The 18,039-nt window shown below is 55.9% G+C and overlaps 9 protein-coding genes across 9 annotated transcripts; 4 read left to right on the top strand and 5 right to left on the bottom strand.

The window, feature by feature from the left end:
- Positions 1–1,002: 1,002 nt before the first annotated feature.
- On the bottom strand, positions 1,003–1,577 carry EJ05DRAFT_479141 (uncharacterized protein). Its single transcript, XM_033744615.1, has one exon. The coding sequence runs from the start codon at positions 1,504–1,506 to the stop codon at positions 1,105–1,107; it is 402 nt and encodes a 133-aa protein (XP_033597157.1). The 5' UTR covers positions 1,507–1,577; the 3' UTR covers positions 1,003–1,104.
- Positions 1,578–2,405: 828 nt separating this feature from the next.
- EJ05DRAFT_540788 (uncharacterized protein) lies at positions 2,406–3,644 on the top strand. Its single transcript, XM_033749621.1, has 2 exons — positions 2,406–3,254; positions 3,343–3,644. Exons 1-2 carry the CDS (start codon positions 2,837–2,839, stop codon positions 3,570–3,572), a joined length of 648 nt encoding a protein of 215 aa, XP_033597158.1. The 5' UTR covers positions 2,406–2,836; the 3' UTR covers positions 3,573–3,644.
- A 1,221-nt stretch (positions 3,645–4,865) lies between these two features.
- On the bottom strand, positions 4,866–5,727 carry EJ05DRAFT_130828 (uncharacterized protein). The gene has a single exon (XM_033739147.1). It carries the CDS (start codon positions 5,582–5,584, stop codon positions 5,042–5,044), a length of 543 nt encoding a protein of 180 aa, XP_033597159.1. The 5' UTR covers positions 5,585–5,727; the 3' UTR covers positions 4,866–5,041.
- Positions 5,728–5,939: 212 nt separating this feature from the next.
- EJ05DRAFT_424834 (G-patch domain-containing protein) lies at positions 5,940–8,099 on the bottom strand (the record flags this gene model as incomplete). The annotated part of the gene is made up of 1 exon (XM_033741492.1): positions 5,940–8,099. A coding segment is annotated over one exon (2,160 nt), but the record flags the coding sequence as incomplete, so codon positions are not given.
- A 420-nt stretch (positions 8,100–8,519) lies between these two features.
- On the top strand, positions 8,520–12,209 carry EJ05DRAFT_513646 (uncharacterized protein). Its single transcript, XM_033748445.1, has one exon. It carries the CDS (start codon positions 8,686–8,688, stop codon positions 12,001–12,003), a length of 3,318 nt encoding a protein of 1,105 aa, XP_033597161.1. The 5' UTR covers positions 8,520–8,685; the 3' UTR covers positions 12,004–12,209.
- Positions 12,210–12,232: 23 nt separating this feature from the next.
- Positions 12,233–13,188, top strand: EJ05DRAFT_130852 (uncharacterized protein). Its single transcript, XM_033739148.1, has 2 exons — positions 12,233–12,238; positions 12,285–13,188. Exon 2 carries the CDS (start codon positions 12,508–12,510, stop codon positions 13,102–13,104), a length of 597 nt encoding a protein of 198 aa, XP_033597162.1. The 5' UTR covers positions 12,233–12,238; positions 12,285–12,507; the 3' UTR covers positions 13,105–13,188.
- Positions 13,071–13,569, bottom strand: EJ05DRAFT_479144 (uncharacterized protein). The gene is made up of 2 exons (XM_033744616.1): positions 13,301–13,569; positions 13,071–13,224 (listed from the first exon to the last, which is right to left on the bottom strand). The coding sequence occupies exons 1-2, from the start codon at positions 13,435–13,437 to the stop codon at positions 13,155–13,157; spliced, it is 207 nt and encodes a 68-aa protein (XP_033597163.1). The 5' UTR covers positions 13,438–13,569; the 3' UTR covers positions 13,071–13,154.
- A 1,053-nt stretch (positions 13,570–14,622) lies between these two features.
- EJ05DRAFT_488870 (uncharacterized protein) lies at positions 14,623–16,978 on the top strand (the record flags this gene model as incomplete). Its single annotated transcript, XM_033745749.1, has 2 exons — positions 14,623–15,877; positions 15,939–16,978. The coding sequence occupies 2 exons, from the start codon at positions 14,623–14,625 to the stop codon at positions 16,976–16,978; spliced, it is 2,295 nt and encodes a 764-aa protein (XP_033597164.1).
- Positions 16,979–17,548: 570 nt separating this feature from the next.
- EJ05DRAFT_431908 (uncharacterized protein) lies at positions 17,549–17,770 on the bottom strand (the record flags this gene model as incomplete). Its single annotated transcript, XM_033741561.1, has 1 exon — positions 17,549–17,770. A coding segment is annotated over one exon (222 nt), but the record flags the coding sequence as incomplete, so codon positions are not given.
- Between the last annotated feature and the right edge of the window lie 269 nt (positions 17,771–18,039).

Below are 18,039 nucleotides of genomic sequence, written 5' to 3' on the forward strand. Positions count from 1 at the left end.
AACTCGCACGCCAGAAAGAAGGGGAGACACCCTGCTAGAGGCCTGCGACTGTAGCTGCCCTGGCGATTTGTGCCCTGAGGGCCTGGCGGGCTGGTGGTGGTGCACTTCCTGGCTTGGTGCGCCCCGAGACTTCATAACGACGCGAATCTATGTACAGGGCATGATAATTATTCTCTGCGTCGGACACGCAGGGCATTTAGACGTAGAGATGGGCTGCTGAATGTTCACTTTGCACCGACGACGGCATGTGTGCTGCTGAGACGTGGGGATGTTTGTACTGCACGATCCACGGCACATGGATGGATGAATGTCAGACACGAACGGTGTGATGGATGATTGTGATATTCATCGTGCTCTGCACCTGTCGATGGGCAAGCGAGCATCTATCTGCGAAAACAGAACAAGAACAAGAACAAGAACCGGTATGCCAAACACCATATGCCATGCAACCCAACCGCGCAATGCAACAACAACAACAAAACCCAACCACGCAATGCATAAACCCAAGACAAGACCAACGCTATGCAATCCAAACCGACCGCTATGCAAAACAAGACACCGACGCAAAATATACAAAATGATGCCCTCCCCTCGTCTACAACCAACCCACAACGGGACAAGTAGACGATTGAACTGTTCCCGGTGAACAGTGTGTATGTCGAATGAAGAAATCCAGCGGTATCCTCGGAACGTTTCGTCTCCTGATTGGATGTGATGGTGGGAGGAGACGAGTGTCTTACTCGATACTTGGATGTGGATGTGAGACTCTATTCAGAGGTACCCTCGGAACACCTCGTCTCTCGGGATGGTGAGAGACGAGTGTCTTACTCGATACTTGATAGAGAGGGGAATGAACCAGAGGTATCCTCGGAGCGCCTCACTTGACGACGACGATGATGATAATGTCAAGTGAGTGTCCTACTCGATGCTTGAATCATGTGTGGCGGCAGGGTGCAGTGGTGAGGTGAGCAGCAGCAGCTCAGGGACAGGGAAGACGGCGAGGGGGGAGGGGGGAAGGCAGCAGTGGCAGCAGTGGCAGCAATGCAAGAGACGGACGAGGCCATGGGGAGAGTGGATGAGAGTGCCTCAACTGGGGACCACTCCTCACCAAAGGCCCGCCTCCTCGAGCTGCTCGAGCTGCTCGTACTCCCCGAAGTCCTCGGGCTGCCAGAACTGCTCGAATGGCGGCATGTAAGCCCCAAAGTCAGTCCTAGGCTCAGCAGGAGCAGCAGGGAGATAGGCCTGCTCCTGAGCCTGGGTGGGCTCCAACTGCCCATCATCCCCGAAGAGCTGCTCGACAGCAGCCCCAGAGTCGGGCACCATCTGCCCATCCTGCCCCCATGGCTGCTGGTCAGCCCCAAAGCCGGGCTGAGGCCCAGGAGCAGCATAGTAATAGGGCTGCTCCTGGCCCTGGAACTGGCCCTCTAGAGCCGCCGTGGGCCCAAACTGCGGTCCTGCCGCCGGCACAGTCGCAAACTGGCCATCCCAAGCAGGGTCGTCACCCATACTTGGCTCCTCCATCTGCGGCAGATAGAGGTTTCCCCTCCAGCCTTGCTGCTGGACGAACGCCTCAGGAGGAGGAGTGATGGGAGCCTGGGGGGCACCCATGGGAAGAGCCCAGGGAGCCGGCCCTGGGAGCTCAGGAAGCGGCTGCTGCACGACTGGCAGCTGCTCCTGTGGCGGCGTGCTGGGCTCCGTCTGCCGCGCCTGTTTGCGTGCAGCAGCACGCTCTTTGGCAGACGGCTTCTTCTTCTTCTCGCCGTCTGCATTTGCCCTCGCCCTCGGCTTGGGCACGATGTCATGCGCCCGGACATGATGTTTGCCCCGGGCATGGTCATCCTTGAAAGTTTCCTGGCAACCAGGCTGCTTGCAAGGGAGGAGCTCGCCGCCATGCTTGCTCCGCATGTGTGCTTTCACATGCTCCTTCTGTCTCAGGGACAGGCTGCACACATGGCATTTGTATCCCCTGGCGTTCAGGTGAGCACTCATGTAGTGCTTCCCCTCGCCCTTGATACCACAGGCCTTGCCAGACCTGTAGTTGCAGCCTGGCCACGAGCACACCCAGGGCTTCGGGTGTGTCGGCTGGGACTCGTCCAGCCTGCACCAGGTGCCTCGCACCTCTGCTGTGTACGCCAGCTTTGGAGCGAGCTCCTCCACTGGGGCAGCCATGCCTGAAAACGAGGGCTGGGATGCAGCGACACTCGTTTCCCGGCGACTGGATGGTGCTAGAGTGGTGTTGCTAAGCACCGGAAACACGCTCCTTGGAGGGGGGAGGGGGGGGGGGCGTGCAGGTGCTGTAACAACTTGTCGCGACAGGCTCACTAGCTGCTGTGAGGTCGCAAGTTGGCTTGGTCTCTACAGGTTAAACCTGGTAGATCCCGAGAGGAGGAGGGGGGGGGAGGAGGAGTCCTGTTTCGGGTGCCCGCTGGATGCTTGACACTAGGACAAGGGAGAGGATACACCTAAAGTGAGGTGTGAAAGAAGAGTAGACTGCTTCGTGGGCTGTTGGACAGACAGGAAACTGTCTGTTGCACTTGAAGCTATTTGTAGAAAGATGTTCACTGAAAGTTGTTGAAGATTTAGATGGAAGGGAGGAAACAGCACCACACGCACCCTTTTATGAGGACGACCGGAACGTCCTGGAAGGCCAGTACGATCAGGACGACCACCGTAAACAGGACAGTCACCACAACTTGGGACAATTCCCCCTGAAATCCAGTCTGTGACCACAGAGTACCACGGTCCTCCATCGTCAAATACCCAACACGACGTCGGGGCAACTGAACCTCTACATTTGCGATATGGATGTGCCAAAGGGACGCAGAGTCCGGATCACATGGAATTTGGATCATTAGAAAGGGAAGAAAAGCGGCATCAAGCTCATCCCTTTTGCAAACCGAGACCTCGAGAGTTGCATACTCAATTCCAGTTGATGCATACTGAGCAGCTTCGTGAGTGTCCTGGGGGGAGTTGCGCTAACAAACCAGTCACCAAAATCAGGGGCTTAGCAGGACCCTACAACTCTGGTACTGCAAATTTTTCTTCAAGCTACCGGCATTTGGTCGAATCCAATACTACAATGTTCGGTATTGGGAATGTAATAGCGTTTGCTATAGGGACAGAGATGGACGTCGACTATCCGCACGCATCCTTCATGCCAGCATATCGACGCAAATCGAGTAGGAGAAAGGATATGATAGCAGCCGCGATGGGCATAGCTCAGGGGCTCGACCACATCAGAATGGGCTTTACGGGTTCGTATTGAAAAACGTCCACACAGGGGGGCATGCAGCAGGCAAGCAGAGTTCTCAGGCTGTACTATTGCACGTATGGGTGTGTTAGGGCAGAACGGGGGCATGGGCAGTGCTTGCGGTGTGTGGATTCGTGATGTGGTAGCTGGGCAGGAGAAGACTACACGTCTCGAAGGAACCACCAAGCACACACATCAAGAGGCTGCTCAATCTGATGATACGGTCCTCAAGCATCTACAGACTATACACTGTAGCCGCGCAGTGTCTTCAAGAAGCATCGCGTTGATGGCAGAATCTCGCTGCTTGAGAGCCCCCAAGTAGCAGCCTGGCCGACTGGACGCCCCTACACCAGACCGGGACTCCGCTAGCAGCCGCATCGATTCTGCACTGTCTACATACAACATCATCTTTCCAAACACCCTCTCCAGATCCCCAACCATGACTGAATCGAACGTCATAGAATACTTGCTAATGGGTTCTGATGTGGCATATATAGGTCTTCCAACACCCGCAACCCCTGAACGAGCGAGTCGCGCCACGCAAACACGAGCCTCGCTCCTCAGCCATGAATCAACTGCACACCGTTCCAATCCTGCCGCAACCACAGAGCTGCGCTGTATAGGAGCTGTCAGTCATTCAACTGTAGAAGCGCTCTCTAATATAATAAAGAGAGAGCAGCCAACTTGTCGAGGCATGGTTCTGCCGATCGCGCGAGCTGGTCACAGACAACAGACCGTCCCTCCAGCAGCTCCACGAGGTCTATCCCCGACATAACCAGCAAGACGACAATGCGACTGAACTCGCGAATCTCTCACAACAAACCCGAGTCCCGAGAAACCCTCACCGAGTCCCGAGCGCGTATCAACTCCTCCGAACTCCCCTCGGCGCATTTCTCAAACGCGCGCATATTGTCCGACTCCTCCGACCGCCCGCAAGCCCGTGCAACTGTCAATTAAAATATCCGAAACACAAAGAATGAGGCGTCAGGGTTCTGTCAGGGTTGCTGCAGAAGACCCTCTCTACCCTGGAGCGCGTGGTGCGCGGGATGGTGCTATAGATAGACAAGACTAGACGAGGCAGACATGGGACATACGAGACTGGGCAGGGCAGAAGACGCGACAAACAACGAGAACGGGGATACAAGCATTCAGAGCGTGCTCGATAGCGCTCTCAAGAAAACACGGAATATACAAGCAGCGCCAATGCTGTACAGAGCGCAGCATGAAATATGTATTTATATAATAAAGCCGTCCATAAACTATATACCTGTTTGTCCCAGCATCATGATAATCTTGATATGTCCAGCTATAATACAATCCCATCAAGATCTGCCCTCCAAAAAACCAAACCCGAATCCCACCTTTCTCACCCCTCATCTCCACGACAATTCGTGAAAGCAGGAAAGCAGGAAAGCAGGAAAGCAGGAAAGCAGGAAAGCAGATCATTAAAGAAATCAGGCACCAACTTCCCCCAGCACCATCACTCCTACAACCCCCCACCCCTCCATAGTGTATAATACATACTTTACAATACCAAACCCCCACAAGCTTCCCAGCTCAGCTCACCATTTTTTTTTTTTCACTTCTCTAATTTTTCTGGGAAAATTCCTTTTCCTTGGTACTACTAATATATATGTCCCATGTACCCATTCCCATGGGTCGTTCGAGTTTGGGGGTGGGGTTGGGCCCAGCTAACTAAACCCTTGCGCCCCAACAAGACTACCCTAGACTTCCCTAGACTTCCCCAGACTACGCCAGACTTCCCTAGACTTCCTTAGACCTCCCCGCAGTTTAGAAGGAAAAGGTCCCTTGTGTGTGTGTAACTGTGTGTGTAAGTGTGCGGAAGGCTGCGGCATGAGTCTCCCCTTGAATAAGAGGGGTGTTTTTGGTAGGGTTTGCACCTTTTTTTTTTTTTTTCTTTCTGAGTACTAAAGTATAGTTAGTGCCATTTAGCGGACCGATCCGCGCTGCGCCGACGTCTGGGGTCTCTCTTTTTTCTTTGCGGGGGAGTGGGATGCACTCTTTTTTTTTTTTTTTTTTTGGCGCCTGGTAGGGAGGGAGAGTGATGGTCGGGGGATGGGATGGGATGGGATGGGATGGGATGGGATGGGATGGGGTGTGTGTGGTTTGCACTTTGGAGTTTTGAAGCTTTTTTGTTTTTTTTTTTGTATTTCGTTTGTATATTGTCTGGCTAGCTAGGTAGCTAGCTAGGTAGGTATATGGGTGGATTGATGGGTCTTGATACGTGACAGACTGACAGACAGACTGACAGACAGGCCTTGCTGTCAAGAGCTTGCGATCAAGACTGCTCCAATGCGACTTTATTGTCGCCATTATAAAGGGTCATGTGTGTATTGTACGTGCTTCATGCCAGACTCTGTCCTTGGAGTGATGATTGCGCATGATGGACTGTCCTGTCCTGTCCAATCCTGTAATGTCTAGTCCCGTCCTGCCCCGTCCTGCCCCGTCCTGTCCTGTCCTCTCTCCCAAGTCCCCATAATTAGCACGATGTGACAATCTGCTCAAGGGACGGCGTTTTGAGACGTCTTACCATTTACCAATATCTCCCATCGCAGGCCCATGTTCCCCGCGACCATACACATCCCGTAAACAAAGGTGCCACTAGTCAACGCATGTAATGTAGGTAGAGACGTGATGCCGTAAGCCAAACCAAGGCACCCGCTGGCCATCACCGCCCCTCCGCCCGCGCAACAAGCCCCTCCCCAAGCCCAACCGGCTGCCAGACCGCCCTATCGCCCTTCTTCTGCGCCCACAGAATATCGCCATGCATATACACCACCACACCGCCCTTGCCCGTCGCACTAGCCGTGATGCGGAACAGCGGCAGGCCGGTCTGGGCGTGTGCTTCGCGCAGGGGGACGAGCAGGAGGTTTTCGTCGCTGCACCACGACTCGACGACGTCTCTGAAGGTTGTCTCGACGGCGTGCTGCGGCGGGGCCGATGTCGAGGATGATGATGCGGTGGTGTTGGGGCCAGGTGTAGCGGGTCCGGAGGCGGGCATGTGAGCTGGTCGTGCAGGGCCGGCGGCGGGGAGGGGGAGGAGCGTCTTTGCGCTGTCGCCGAGGTCGAGGGCGTGGTTGATCATCTCGAGGCCCTTTTCCCACTGTGCGTCGACGGGCTTGAGGGCGTTGATGGCGTCGGGGAAGCGCGTCTTCCACCAGGTGTACCACTGGCTGATTTCGGCGTAGTTGGGCTCGGCCGTCAGCCAGAGATGGAGGATGTTGAGCCACTTGGGGAAGAATTCGGCGAGGAGGAGTTGGGCGATGACGAGGGGTTTGAAGACGGGGGTCCATGCGAGGACGTGCTCGAGCGGCGCCATGTCCTGGTTTGAAGGGTCGATTTCGAAGTCGGTGGAGAGGTGGGCGGCGAGGCGGGGGAGGAGGTGGTTGATCAGGGAGCGGTCGACTTCGGGGCGCATGACGTCCTGCCATTCGGCCAGGCCGGGCATGATGCCTCGAGTGAGATCCCAGGTGTCGAGAGCGAGACGGAGCTTGCGTTTTACGTCTGCGAGGAGGCCGGTTGCGTTTGAAGGGTCGGTGTGTTGCTCGGAGAGATATGGGAGCCAGGGGAAGAGCCATGTGTGTGGGAGCGATGTGGGATGTTTTCTCTTGAGCGCAGTACGAGGATTCCATCCCTGTACGCTGCTTGAGAGCTTCTGTTCGACGAGGTTGTTCACCACGCTGTTGCGCACGAACTCTGGGAGGAGCGGCGACCACGCTTCCACGAGTGTCAGCAGAATCGTCGGTGAATGTGTGTCCCAGTCGTTTGTCACGGCCGTGCGGACTCTCGGTAGCCAGAGAGAGTATATCATCGTCTCGTAGGACGTTGTCGACTTCTTGGGACGTCGAAGAGATTCAAAGTCGTCCTGTGTGGAGGAACTTGTGCCTCTGCCGATCCGCAATATGCTTTCCAGCCGTTTGAGATATGTGACCAAGTGCATTGGATGCTCTAGGGGGTCCCAGTCAAGCATCTCCTGCTTGAACAGCGGGTGTATGACTGCCACAGCAGCATCAGACAGCCCATACTCATCAATATCAGCTGCATAGGTCGTCTGTAGCTGCTCCAATTCGCTGGTAACTTCCTCCCATCTCGCAAGAGCATCGTCCGCAAGCATGGGAGTGTTGACATCCAGGCTTGACAATGCGACGACTGCTTCATACATTGCTTTTACCTTTGCGTCTTCGTCCTCCTGGTCTACCAGCTCTTTGAGTAATTGCTCTTCTTCGGCGTCAATATACTTGTTGCGCTCCACCATATCATTCCACGCTTCAGCGAAGCCTTCCAGCTCGAGTCGAGCACGTTTTGCGATCTTTTCGGCCTCGGTTTCACCTCTGACATGGCCCGTGGTTGGTGTGAGCAGCCCGGCGGTGGAGGTGAGGAGTCTGTTCTCTCGTCCGGTTGCATCGATGAGAGACTTGAGGACGTTGGGCACTTCCAAGCCCTCTGATTCCTTCTCAATGTCGGCAGCAGTGCGATACTTCTTCTTGGCTTTGGTGAAGCCGCCGGGTGTGCTGGCTCCACTGTCTCCAGCGCTCTTGGCCGCCCTGACAGCGTCTTTTCGTCGCTTGCGCGCTTTACGCTCTTCCTCTGAGGAGTCCTCGTACTCTTCGCCCCTGCGCTCGGCTTGTCGTTTGGCTTCCTCCTTGGCCTGCTTCGTCTTCTCTTTCACGGCACCAACACCAGCACCCTGCGGCCGAAGTTTTACTTCGATCGGGTTGAGAATACCGTCGCCACCTTTGCCTAGACCTTCGCCCTCCTTGTAGCCCATCTTTGCCATCATCTTCTGCGCGAACGACATCTTGGGGCCTCCACTTCCATTGCTGCCAGCGCCAGCGCCAGCACCCCCCGTCTTTGCAGCTTTGCGGTTCGCATTGTCACCAAACTCCGACTTGCGCTTGAAGGACGGTCGCTCCATGGTTGTGTAGGCTGAGCTGGATCGAGTAGGAGTCTATAGGACGCTGTAGAGAGGCGCGAGAAGCGCGATGAGGTAGTAGTTGATGCGGCGCCGAGAGTGCTATGTTTGGAAACGACCTTGGAAGTGATGATGTATTCGAACGTGCGCCACTGAATGAATGAATTGAATTAGAGACGAAAATAGTAAACGCCTGCTGGGTCGACGTGCGGCGTGCTGCAGGACGCAGGGAACGGATGTTGATGCTGCGAGTGAACGTGGGTGGCCGCCCAGTGCAGGGAGGTTAGTAACAAGTTTGTCAATGGCGCAGTCTTCAACAGGTCGAAAACTCCGCGAACCGTGTCAGTAATGATAACAAGAGGCTTGCCATGCAGACTTCAAATGTCTCTCGAGTCTATTCTGTCTAGATATTCCTTGGGGCCTCTTTTTACTTCACGCCAGTCATCTTCCGCCGCCGTTGCGCCACCGCCGTTTGGCTGGTGGCTTGCTAGTAATTGCTATAATGGAACCGCTTCCGAGGCCTCCCGCCTCTTCTCCTGATCCTGAGCCTGAACGCTTTCTACGTCGCCCTTCGATCGAAATAGACCTCCGACATCCTACTCCCGACCTCCAGACTCTCCAAGGTGCATACATTGCCAACGTCGAGAGGCTTGAAGACGAGGCGGAGCGCATGAGCACGAGCGGCTCTGAGTTGGGCGAAGAGATACGCAAGCTTCAACTGGAACAGAAGCGATCAGACAGCCGCAGGTCTTCGTTGAGGACCGCTCCTTCAGAACGGCCTACGACAAGATCACGGAACGCCTCGACGAGTTCTTACGGCAATTCTATACTAGACGTGAACAGCACAGCTCGTTGGGGAGGCTATTCGCCGGGCGGCTTTCTTGCCTCTCCCCTTGGATCAGTCCACTCGGGTTCCTGGTCTGTTGCTAATAGACAGCGGTCGACGTCGAGGGCGTCGCGTCTCGGCCAGATGTCACAGTCGAATCTGAAAGAGGCGGCCCTTCAAGGACACCAAATACTTCCATCCCCCCCTTCGCTCACATCGCCGCCCCACTCCTCTGTCACGCGACCTTTGAGCGAACACGACGAAGAGCAGGGCGAGTCTTCCACAGGGGGCTATACACCGAGAACGCCCCTTGGTCTCCATGTGGTGAGCGGAGGAGTGCAAGACGATCGTGCTGCGACAAGTCCTGGAAATGAGAGCACTGGCAGGCCTGGCTCGGCAGGCTCGGGTGACACATATCAACAGGCTCGTATGCTTTTCCACGATTTTGACGGCGCATACGATCACGAAAATGACGACCATGATGAGCACACACATGCATACAAACATGAACACTCGCGCCAACCACGGCACACGCTGAACATTGACAGCAGCCCCAACATACAAGCCAAAGAGGAGGTCCGTGGGGAAGCTCTTGCGCAGTTGGAAGGGCTGGATGGCGAAGGATTCAAGCATGATGCGAGCCGTTATTCGCTGATGCCATCCTTGCCAGGGCCAGCCTTCGAGGCATCTCCGCCACCAGAGGAGGGCATGGTCTTCTACCCAGCTCCGGTGCCTCGCATGCTAAACTTACCAAAACGGCTGTCGCACATGCCGAATCCCAATCTACAAGCGAAGCGCAGGACCCAGATGTTGAGCGGGCTGCCGGCCGAAGCCAGAAAGTCAGCAGTTTGGTTATCAGATCCGAAAGACAACGATAAAGCACGCTCACCGAAATCTCCGGATGAAGCTCGAACGAACGCTCGTCGCAGTCAGATGAACCTGGCAAGCCTTCCGCCGCAGTTGAGAGCGAGTGTGTTTTTCGACCACCAGCCGGTAGAGGTCGATGTGCGGGGCGAATCGGCGACGCATGCGCTGGACAACATTCTAAATGCGTCGACGCGTGCATCTGTTAGTGCCTTCACCGATCACCCGTACGCGGGTCATGTGGGTAACGAGGTGTACGGCAAGGCGGCCATGCGCAAGAGTACAGTAGCGCTGCCTGAAAGTCCGAAAAAAGAAAACAAGAACCGGAGTTCCTGGCAAAAGCTACGCTCCGCATCAAGCACTGATGGACTGAACAAGTTGCAAAAGCGGAGCAGCTCTCGCTTGAGTATGAACATGGACAATGAGCAGCTTGCCAGGCCCGAACAGGGCGAAGGTGATGCTAATTCACATGAGGTGATTGAGGATCCCCACTTGATGCATCGGTCTGTGAATGGAGATATCGAGCAAGATCAAGAAGACGAGGCGGAAGAAGACATTGAGCCTGAGGCTTACCACGGACCACCAACGACTCTACTCGCCGAGTTGCAGATCAGGAAAGCACAACAGAAAACTCGCAACAGGACAGCAGCAACAGCATTTCCGAACGGGATGCACTCTACTCTACTTCAGATGGATGCTGTGGCGCAGATCGAAAAGGACAAACGACGGACGCAGCGCGTGAATCTAGCGTGGGAGGATCCGGCAGCCAGAGCGGTTGATGAACACGATGACGACGACGACGATGTCCCATTGGGAATGTTGTATCCAGGGCGGGATGGACTTGCGAATAAGAACAGCAAGGAGCAACATTCCCGCCGTGGGCAGCATGATCAACCGATAGGTCTCATTGAGAAGAGGCAAATGGAAGACAACGAACCCCTTAGCAAGCGGAGGAACCGCATCAAGGGCATCGAGGAGAAGCCGGCGGCTCGCAGAAAATCGATACCGCTGTCTGCAGTGCATAGTGCTGAGCAAGTTCGAGCATCGACGCCGATCGAGCCACGAGTAGACGAAAACGACGAGCAAGACCCGGACGAGGGTGAGACACTAGGGCAGCGACTCCGACGGCTGAAAGATAAAGCCAATCTGGATTCTGCTCTGGGTGACCCGAAAGAACGTCCCCACAGTGAAGCTTTTTCGGTCGAGATGCTTTCGCAGCTCGGCATCCAAGATGAGGCTACTGCAGGTTCAGAGCCGGTTGCACCAGAAGACGAAACGCTTGGGCAGCGTAGAAGGAGACTCCAAGCTGAGGCTCTGGCTCGGGGTAACACCCTGTCAGAGCTTCAGCCCAGTGGCATGCACCTTACCGTTCCACAGGCAGCCACGACGAGACCTCCTCTCCGGACGTCTCACAGTATGGCAGATATCCTGGCAGCGCACCCGACTCATAACGCGGCACGCAAGGTGTCCAACGACATGCTCCTGGGATCATTGCCTCAGGGCAGTCTTCTACACCAGAGCGAAGCCACGCGCGCGAAACAGAAGCAACAGATCTATGACCAGAACAGACGAGTCTCATCAGTGGGCCTCAGTAAGCCGCTGCTCGAGGTTGGCGAGAAGGACAAAGAATGGGACACACCGCTGGGGCTGCTCGGGGCTCAGAGCAGAGCGAATGCGGCACGGCAAAGCTCGATGATGGCAAGCATGCATCCGACGATAAATGCGTCGAGCCCGAACCTCATGCAACATGGCAACTTCAGCCAGCCGAACATGCCGCAAAGGAGCATCAACATGAGTATGCCCCATCTCGGCTACGGCTACCCCCAGGCTGCACAGCCAGGCATGCCAATGATGGACCCGTATGCGATGCAGCAGATGCAGATGTTCTGGCAACAACAGCAACAGCAACAACAGCAGCAGCAGCAGATGATGCAGATGGGCGGGATGAACGTCCCACACTATGCGGCGGGAATGAATATGGGCATGCCGATGGGCATGCCAATGGGGATGCCGATGGGAATGGGATATGGAGCGACTGGACGACCGCATCAGATGACTCAAGAAGAGGTCGCCGCCATGGATCCGAAGCAGAGGGACATGATTGACCGGTGGAGGCAAGACGTTGCGTGATGGATACCCGCCCTCTTCAACACAATAGACACATACATCACTGTACAATACTAGCGATTTGCATGCCGAGGCGCTTCTCATACGGCCATCAGCATATACCGGCGTTCTTTTTTTGCTCAGTCGACTCGCCGGACAGAGCATCGCTTTGCCGGGTACATAGCCATCAGAGGTATCAGACAAATATTAGACAGGACCATCATTCTGGCATTTGACCATGCAGCCATGACCGTTCTTTGTACGTTTCGACTTGAAGTGCTTGTAAGTTTCTGATATTTGACAAGTGGTAATTCGTAGAGAGCATGTCGTCGTGCGAGCCTAAGGCTGCCACAATCATCCATAGTAACACAACCCCACCTACCCAGGTACTAATTAGGTACACCACAACACCCACAACCACTGCAGCCTGTGTACGTATATACACATATAAGTATATATCCCAACGACCATACCAATCACCCACCCACCCAAACAAAAACAAAAACAAAAACCAAAAAAACCAAAAAAATGCCACCACCCAACTACCAACACGACACCCTCCCAAACCCAACCCGCCAAGAACTCCTCTCCATCCTCCAGATGATGCTCCCCGTCTTCGGCGGCACAAGCATCCAGGCCAACGCCGTCTACCCACACGACATCCACGACCTCTCCAGTCCGCAGTACGAGCGCCTGGCCGACCGGCTGCACGGCCTGTGCACAGCCGATCGCTCGATTGTGTGGTGTCGGGTGCGTGATCTTGCGTGTGGGGGGAGGGTTGTTGGGGCGGCGCAGTGGTGTTTTTATGATGGGGATGGTATAGGGGAGGGGGGGGATGGAAGTGTGGAGGAGAGGGTGGAGGAGGCAACGGCGAGGCTGTTTGATGGGCCGGAGACGGCGGATGATACGTGGGAGAGTGCGGGGGAGAAGGCGTGGGCGAGGGCGGTGTATGGGGTGTTTATACGGTCTAGGTGTGAGGTTTTGCGGAGGGAGGCGCGGCCGGTTGTGGGTGAGTTGGCGTTTGTTGCTGTTGTCGCTGTGTCTCAGGGGCGGCCTACTACTGTCTGTCTGTCTGTCTGTCTGTCTGTGTACTGCAACTTGAGATGCTGGGCGACAGCTTGCTGATTGTGGAGCATATGCACAGTGCTGGATAAAATGGCCATCACACCGGAGTATCAGCGGAAAGGCGTGGGGAGGATGCTGATGCAATGGGGCATGGACAGGGCAGATGAACTCGGGGCGTATGTGAGTACATAGTCCTCCATCATCATCTCACATGGGTCAAGATATATATGCTGATCATATATATATATACACATAGGGCTGCACGGAAGCCAGCACGAACGGAAGACTACTATACGAACGGTTTGGCTTCGTGGACAAGGGGCCTAGGATCTGGGAGGTGCCGGCTGAGTTTGAGTGGAAGGGCATCAAGAGTGTTCCGCTGGCGTATTTCATGGAGAGGCCGAGGGGGGGGGGGCAAGGTATGAACAAGATGGATAGATCACATTTTGACTGGTGTTCTTTTCTTTCATGGGTGCTGTATCATGTACTCGATAGAGGTTGTTGTGATTGTTCTTGTTGTTGTCGTATTATTAGCAGCATTCACTTGAGCCGCATCCATCCCTCTCCCTCTCCCGCGATACAGGGAATCGACGCTACGGGAGCGATCTAAGCCCCCCACCCCGATCCGTCCTAGCGCATCTATCTCTGGGTCCGTGCGCATATCCCGGGGCCTTGTCTTGTATATGTCTTGTCCTGCCGAGTGAATTCAAACTGGTAACAAAATTGCGGTGATGTGATGATGACTGACGCCCGACAACACAACTTACCGGATCATTGCTCGCATCGCGGGATTCCTAATTCCGCCGACGACCACGTTCCATATATCCTCCGATATCTCCGTCCAGTGCCGGAAGCCATGGCGCCGAGCTTTCGAACCGAGCCCTGCGTATAAATCCACAGCACATCTAACATCGATCGCCCTCTACTGATCAATGCCAATGAATACACTTGCCACGCTGACAAGGACGCGCAAACATGACGACGATGGATTCACTGCCACGCCCGTCGGGCAGTCGTATGCCAAGCTGCCAAGCCGTTCCGTCAAGGGGCCAGCAGCCAGCCCTTGAGACTGCTGCGGCAACAGAAAAAGGGGAGATTGACGCCGGGCAAAGCCAATAGCAAGCGCCAACACTTGATCGACTGGCACGCGTTTTGTCGTGAATGGGGGCGGCGTAGAGCCCGGCTTGCCGCTGTGAACGCCTGCTCTTGTGTGCTAATTCAGGCCTCCAGTCTGGGGAATGATTAGGGAATGGGGGAATGAAAGGGTGGCTTGCTGCCACTTTTCTTTTGGCGTTGTCGTCTTCTTCATTCTTCTTGTTCTTCGTCTCTCAACTCCTTGCGTTTGTGTGGTATATATCGCCATCCCTTTGATGCGTCTGGCGTGGTAAGTGCTTATTGCTCCCGGATGTGGCTTCTCCGAGGCTGAGACGTGCGAATACGAGACTTGTATGCTGACATTGCTATAGAATATCGCACTCCACACGTCCAGCTCTTTCTTCCATCGCCCTCGATCCCATTGTCTTCTTGCCTCAGTTCTACAATTATTGTCATCGTTGCGTTGTCTTCCGCCTGGTCACTATGCGCGCGGTTGCGCTCGCATTGACCGCCTTGCAGGCATCCCTTGCTTGGGGTCAGATCACCATTACCAGGGCACGGCCGTCGCCGTCAGAAATCCCTCCGAGCGATGAGAACGGTTCGCCAACGAGCATCGCAGTGCCAGAGGAAACCGGGGAACCATGTGCTGCCATCGCAGATACCGTCACCCGGGCCAATGCCAACAACATCATCGCCATTGACGCCCAAGTTGCATACGATTGTCTCCGATCCGTGCCCGTTCTCCAAACCGATGCCGAGCAAACAATCGATGGCATCCTGAACATGCTGCAGTTCCAGTCCAACCTGGGCTTTCTCGCAAATCCGCCAGACGATTATTTCAATGATCCCGTGGATCTGGTTGCTGGAATGGAGGACATCCGGAATCGTCTCGGCAGCGGGGAGTATCAGAATGAATATGATTTTGAGGCTGCCATAGGGAACCTCCTAGGCCGCTCGTATGACGGACATCTTGCGTATGATGGATACGCTTTTGCAGGCGCTTTCAGATGGCGGCGGGATCCTGATGCTGCACTGATCTCTGCTTCCACGGATGGCACAGAGCCACGCATCTATTCGGCCCGCGATGCCAACCAGGCCTCAGCGTCTGAGGTCACCCAGATCGACGGACGGCCCGTCACCGATGTGATCGCTGAAGAGGCGGCCTACAGCTCCTACCACGACCCGGATGCTCGATGGAACACCATGTTCGTGCTCCAGCCAGCCGAATCAAGTGGATTCTTCGTCAACCCGAGAAACTATCCCGGTCCAAGCACGTCCATTAGCTGGGAGAACGGCACAACGACAGAGTACCCGAACGCGGCTATCGTGCAGGACCCGGATTATTGGAGTGACGTCTTTGATGGACAATCCTTCTACAACACCTTTGTTTCTGTTCGCAGTTTGAGCGGGCGAAGACTACGCGCCCGTTCGGAATCGCCAAGACAACGTGTCCCAAAGCGCCTCCAGATTCCTCGCGATGCCTCCTTGACCCAGACTCTGTCCCGCGACGGCTCGGTTCCGGAATCGTATCCTGATCCTGTTGTCCAGCATGACGCCGAGGACGTTCCTCTGGCGGGCTTCTTCATCGATACCGACTCGATGCAAAATGTGGCCGTCCTGATGATGCAGACGTTTGATGCCGAAGACGCAGACCAGTTCCAAGCTGTGATTCAAGACTTCCTCGCCGAAGCACAGTCCCGTGGCTCGGAGCGTATCATAGTCGACGTCCGAACTAACGGTAAGTCACGGACTCGCATCCGTCCGAAAGACAGGATACATTCACTAACGACTCTCCCCAGGCGGAGGTCTAATCTTCCTCGGCTACGAAGCCTACAAACAGTTCTTCCCCGACGTCGAGCCCTACGGCGGCTCACGGTACCGCTACCACGAAGCCGTCGAGATTCTCGGCTCCTCCATCAGCCAACTCAGCCGGCCCCAAAACCCCTCCCTCTACGCCTCCCCCTTCAACTACCACGCCTACCTCGACCAAGACCTCAACGCCTTCACCTCCTGGCAAGCCATGTCCGGCCCCACCACCTTCAACAACGACCAATTCACCAACATCCTCCGCTACAACCTCTCCGACCCCCTCCTCATCCAATCCGACCGCTTCGGCCTCGGCATCCAGCTCACCGGCTACGGCGACCGCGCAAACTTCACCACCCCGCCCTTCCCCCCCGACAACATCATCATCCTCTCCGACGGCATCTGCGCCTCCACCTGCGCCATCTTCGTCGAGCTGATGACCCGCCAATCCGGCGTCCGCACCTTCACCCTCGGCGGCCGGCCCCAGCCCGGGCCCATGCAAGCCGTCGGCGGCACAAAGGGCTCCTCCGTCCTCGACCTGCAGTACCTCCTCCAGCTCAGCTCCGCCGTCGTCTCCGGCTTCGCCGCCTCGCAGCGCGAGGCCCAGGACTGGTCCGCCGTCTTGCCGCTCGACTTTGGCATCGTGCCTGTTGACGCGAGCGTCAATTTTCATGATTCTATTAGGCTGGGGACTGAGGGCAGTGGCGTGCCGACGCAGTTTATTAATGATACGAGTAGTTGTCGCTTGTTTTATACGCCGGCTATGTATTTCGATGTTCGGGAGGTGTGGGGTGCGGTTGCGGATGCGGTTTGGGGGGGGAGTGGGGGGGGCTTGGATGCTGGTAGGTGTGTTGGTGGGAGTGATACGGATGAGAGGGCGCAGGTTGGGGCGAATCCGAATGGTGGTGGTGCTGGGGACGGAGGGGATGGAGGTGCTGCGGGGGAGAATGCGGCGGCGGTGGGTGTGGGACCGAGAGGTTGGGTGGTTGCGGTTGGGGTGCTGCTTGCTTCGGGGGTTGGGTTGGTGGGATAGAGAGGGGGATGAAGGGAGAGAATAGGGGGTTGCATTTGTTGGGTGCGTGCATATTTGCTGGATTCTCGCTGGGCTTTGTTACGGAAGTAGAGGCATGCATTGAGATGGCGTTGTGCGTTCGTTTAGGGGGTGTGTATGTTTGTATGTAGGTATGTATGTGTCTGTATGTATGTATATTTACATGTCCATGTACACTCGAGGAAGCTCGATCGATCAGAATATCTATATATACGTATACATATACACTCAACACCGCCGTCTTCCGCTCACTACCTCCCTACTCCCTACTCTCTACGCCCCCTTCGCGTCTGGCGGACACAGCAGCTCCCTCCCATGCTTCTCATTCCACGCCTCCGTGCTCTCGAGCATAGCCCACCGCACGCCATCCAGCCCACACGGCAACACGACCGAACACGCCAGAATCGGAGGCGCATGATACCTGCCCCCGCGCAACTCATTCTGCATCGCCGCAACCTCACCCTGCACCTCCTCCATCCGCGCCCTCACGCGCTGCACATCCCTCTCCCTCTCCCTTTCCCTCCCCTCCACCCCCCTATTCTTCCTCCCCTCCTCCCCCCACTCCCCCCCAACAATCCGATCAACCTTACTCAACACCAGCGTAAACGCCAACCCACCCCTCACCAGAATCTCCAAAACCCGCCTATCCCCGCCCTGCACCCCGACCTCCGCATCAATCAACAGGAACCGCATGCCCAACTGCTCGCGCCGCTGCAGATATTTCACAATCTCCACGCCCCACTCCGCGCGACTGCCGTAGCCGTAGCCGGGCATGTCGACGAGGACCATGGCGCGTTTGCCGAACCAGGTGCGTTGGCGGGCGTTGTATGCTGCGCCGCCGAGGCCGATGGCGTTCATGCTGGTTGTGTGGCCGGGGGTTTTGCTGACGCTGGCGGGGCGGCGCGGGTTGGGCGTTGTTGGGGGGATGTGCAGGAGGGCGTTGAGGAGGGAGGATTTGCCGGCGTTGGAGCGGCCGAGGAGGGTTGTCTCGGGGAGTTCGGAGACGGGGAAGTGGGCGAATTTGGAGAGGGGGGAGAGGCGGG

Source organism: Pseudovirgaria hyperparasitica (assembly GCF_010093815.1).
Source record: "Pseudovirgaria hyperparasitica strain CBS 121739 unplaced genomic scaffold EJ05scaffold_15, whole genome shotgun sequence".
NCBI classification, from domain to species: Eukaryota; Fungi; Ascomycota; class Dothideomycetes; order Acrospermales; family Acrospermaceae; genus Pseudovirgaria; species Pseudovirgaria hyperparasitica.

What these genes read in the sequence shown, in the direction of transcription:
- EJ05DRAFT_479141 (XM_033744615.1), bottom strand. Translation starts at nt 1,506, where the DNA reads ATGGGTGACGACCCTGCTTGGGATGGCCAGTTTGCGACTGTGCCGGCG.
- EJ05DRAFT_540788 (XM_033749621.1), top strand. Translation starts at nt 2,837, where the DNA reads ATGGAATTTGGATCATTAGAAAGGGAAGAAAAGCGGCATCAAGCTCAT. An exon ending in CATCAGAATGGGCTTTACGG is followed by an intron (nt 3,255 to 3,342) that starts GTTCGTATTGAA and finishes TGGGTGTGTTAG; the next exon opens with GGCAGAACGGGGGCATGGGC.
- EJ05DRAFT_130828 (XM_033739147.1), bottom strand. Translation starts at nt 5,584, where the DNA reads ATGGCGACAATAAAGTCGCATTGGAGCAGTCTTGATCGCAAGCTCTTG.
- EJ05DRAFT_513646 (XM_033748445.1), top strand. Translation starts at nt 8,686, where the DNA reads ATGGAACCGCTTCCGAGGCCTCCCGCCTCTTCTCCTGATCCTGAGCCT.
- EJ05DRAFT_130852 (XM_033739148.1), top strand. Translation starts at nt 12,508, where the DNA reads ATGCCACCACCCAACTACCAACACGACACCCTCCCAAACCCAACCCGC.
- EJ05DRAFT_479144 (XM_033744616.1), bottom strand. Translation starts at nt 13,437, where the DNA reads ATGAAATACGCCAGCGGAACACTCTTGATGCCCTTCCACTCAAACTCA. An exon ending in GTGCTGGCTTCCGTGCAGCC is followed by an intron (nt 13,225 to 13,300) that starts CTATGTGTATAT and finishes CTATGTACTCAC; the next exon opens with ATACGCCCCGAGTTCATCTG.